The sequence below is a fragment of the Necator americanus genome, chromosome I (genome assembly GCF_031761385.1).
Source record: "Necator americanus strain Aroian chromosome I, whole genome shotgun sequence".
Taxonomy (NCBI): Eukaryota; Metazoa; Nematoda; class Chromadorea; order Rhabditida; family Ancylostomatidae; genus Necator; species Necator americanus.
The window spans coordinates 34170697-34173577 of NC_087371.1; the positions used below are offsets into that span (position 1 = coordinate 34170697).

The following is a 2881-nucleotide window of genomic DNA, read 5'->3' on the forward strand; positions in this document are numbered from 1 at the left end:
AAATATTCCCGGAAAAATATTTATTCAGATGAAAAATTCGATAATATTTGTTTAGTGAGAACAACATCTTCTTCCGTTGACGACTAAATCAAATCGTATGTGGAGTATCGTGGATGAATCGTCATTGATTCTGGATTTTTCTTTTTTTTTTTGTTCTACGGAAACGTTCCTTCTTGGTTATTTGAATAATTTGCTCTTAAAGGATTTCTACCTTCTTATATCTAGATTCTTTGAATACATCCAGAAATCCTTCCTAAAAAATAACAAGTGTTTAGATGCGGATATTTTTTCTGGTACTAATATTTCATTCCTATATTTTCACTAAACAATCATTGTTGAATGACAGAGCATACGTTTCGAGATTATTAACTATGGAATTAGATTCACGGATGACCTGTTTATATGAGACACTTGAGAAGGGAATGATACTGATTCTGGATTACAGTGTAAGACTTTCTCCTCTAATATTGCTCGGTTCATAATTCCTAGGAAAAAAAATTAATCCAATTATTTCAGCCAATGCTCGGCACAAATCCGATAGCACTACGTCTCACGTCACCGTCAGGACAGTTCTCTGATTGGGCTGAAGGGGATGATGATGTGTATATGAATCATAATGTCAGTGAAAATGGTAAGTTTCAAGGATTTTTTTTTGTCTGTAGGTATGAATGAGTACTGTAGCTACAAAAATTCCATGTCCTCTTATCTTTGAACGTGAGCAATTTTTCTTTATATTATTTATTTTTTTATAAAATAGAAGAGAAATTGTTTTAAACGATAAAGAAACAATCCTGTGTTGTTCAGTTCATGACTGGAATAACTATGAACCAACCAGCATTTGTTAACGTTATTCTATGTTATTACATCTAAAAATGTAGTGAGAATAATAAAAATAACAAGAATAGAAGAATAAAAATACAGCTATTAGAAGATGTTTTAGGATTTTCTCACGCTCTCGAGAGCTTTTTATTTGCATAAATTATGGACACTTCTTCTATTTTTACTTCTATAAAACCCACAATTTTTTGTCAATTTATTGTTTTTTGTTTTTTTTTTTTAATTTTATCTCTTTATTTGATCATTTTTTGTAGCCGTAGCAAATAGTAGAAAGGATAGAAATTGGATTTGTGATCTCAATGCGATTGGATGGATGTGGAATCAGATATTCCTTAGGGGAATCAAAACGATCTGACCTGTGGTGCAATTGCGTACACAGCCGCGTTTCAAATGACGCGATGGAAGCCTCGTTCAGCTCTGCAATTCGATTGGAGGGCTGACGAGGGTCCTACAGCGAACAAGCGCGTCTGCACATCTGCAATTGATCATCATCGGATAGATTAACTGTAATCCAACTGTAATCCACTTAATTCACTTGTTGATCGCTTTTTTTTCCAAGGGGATTACGAGATATGCCTGACAACACGTCGACCATTAAAAGTGGTACTGAGCATTCATTTCTATGAACCAGATGCAATGAAAAAATCAATGGACAACTATTTCAAAGCTAATCAAATTGAGGATCATCTGGAGGTAAACTAAACGTAAAATCTTATTTTGTGATTTTCTTAACCATTATTGATTTTCCAACTTCCTTAATTAGAGGTATCACCACAGGAATCTGGCGTGGCATGGATTTTCGTTGGAGTATAGCTATGTCGGATCGTAGATTATGTATACAGGGGTGGTTCCGCTCATCTCTCCCTGTATCACTGTGGAAAGACGCCTCCGTAGCGCTGTTTCTAACGACCTCCTCTACTGCAACGCGCCACCTTTGCGCCCCGCCTCCGCGTGTGATTCGTCGAAACTCCAGTCGGACGCCCCGACAGGCAATTCATTTTATTCGATTGCAACGCCACCTTTTCGCCCCGCCCCCACCTGTGATTCGTCGAGTAAAATGAATTGCTTATTGGAGCGTCCGAATAGACTTTCGACGAATCGCAGGTGGAGGTGGGACGCAAGGGTGGTGCGTTGCAATAGAGGACGTCGTAAGGAACCGTTTGTTTACCTCTGTATACATAATCTACGATGCGATATAGGTATACTCCAACAGAAATCCATACCAGGCCAGATTCGTAGGCTGATGCCTTTAACCAACTTCTTCCACATATTGATTGTGCTTAAAATTTTTTAGACGGCTGCAGATACGATTGTGGAACGTGTTCAGAGTATCTCTCGTTCTATTAGAACTTATAATAAGGTCAGTATTTTCTGTGACCATGTGCCGCTTGGATAAATCCACTTTTTATTTCCAGGCATCCGTTCGGGATGAAGCTATGCAGCTATCGAATTCGTACTATATAAAAACCTATGTGCTAATATTTTGTTTCACAAATATTCTCGTTGCTGTCACACAAGTCGCAATCATTCATCGAATGTTCTATGTGGATCCGAAGCGATTACGTGTTTAAACCCCGACCGTAGATCCGGATAGAATCGATCGATAGGATAATTTCGTACAAGATCCACCTTATTTTCTACTAGCAGAACGCTTTAATTCTAAGAGTTACCCGGGAGTTTTTCCCACGTCCTAAACATACTGTCAAGGATATTTTTGCGTAATAGTCGTAGATATTGGTTCATATGCATAAGAATTCACTCATACACATAACTATTAGAGCATATTACATATTTTTTCCTTGACTTGAAGCTTTTTTCTCCGTTGTTTTCGCTTGTGACGAAATTATTTAGTCCACAATCCTCAATCCTGAAATAATTTTATTGTTTAGTGATCAGATTTTTTTAAGGAGTTAAGGATTTTATAATTGTTGAAAGGTTACGTTCATGTTAGAAATCGGACCAAAAAGGACCAAAAAGACTTGAAGCCTGATGCAATTGCGTAGGCGTGGCCGCGGTCGAGCTAGCGGTCACAATCGAAATGGGA

At 37.6% G+C, this 2881-nt stretch overlaps 1 protein-coding gene across 2 annotated transcripts; it reads left to right on the forward strand.

The window, feature by feature from the left end:
* Positions 1-275: 275 nt before the first annotated feature.
* Positions 276-2408, forward strand: RB195_007751 (uncharacterized protein; the record flags this gene model as incomplete). 2 transcript variants are annotated; one of them, XM_013445698.2, is made up of 5 exons in its annotated part: positions 276-446; positions 517-631; positions 1397-1530; positions 2132-2197; positions 2253-2408. In XM_013445698.2, the coding sequence occupies 5 exons, from the start codon at positions 276-278 to the stop codon at positions 2406-2408; spliced, it is 642 nt and encodes a 213-aa protein (XP_013301152.2). The 2 variants fall into 2 exon arrangements, with proteins under 2 accessions (XP_013301152.2, XP_064038333.1); XM_064181552.1 differs by having other exon boundaries at positions 390-446.
* Positions 2409-2881: the final 473 nt, after the last annotated feature.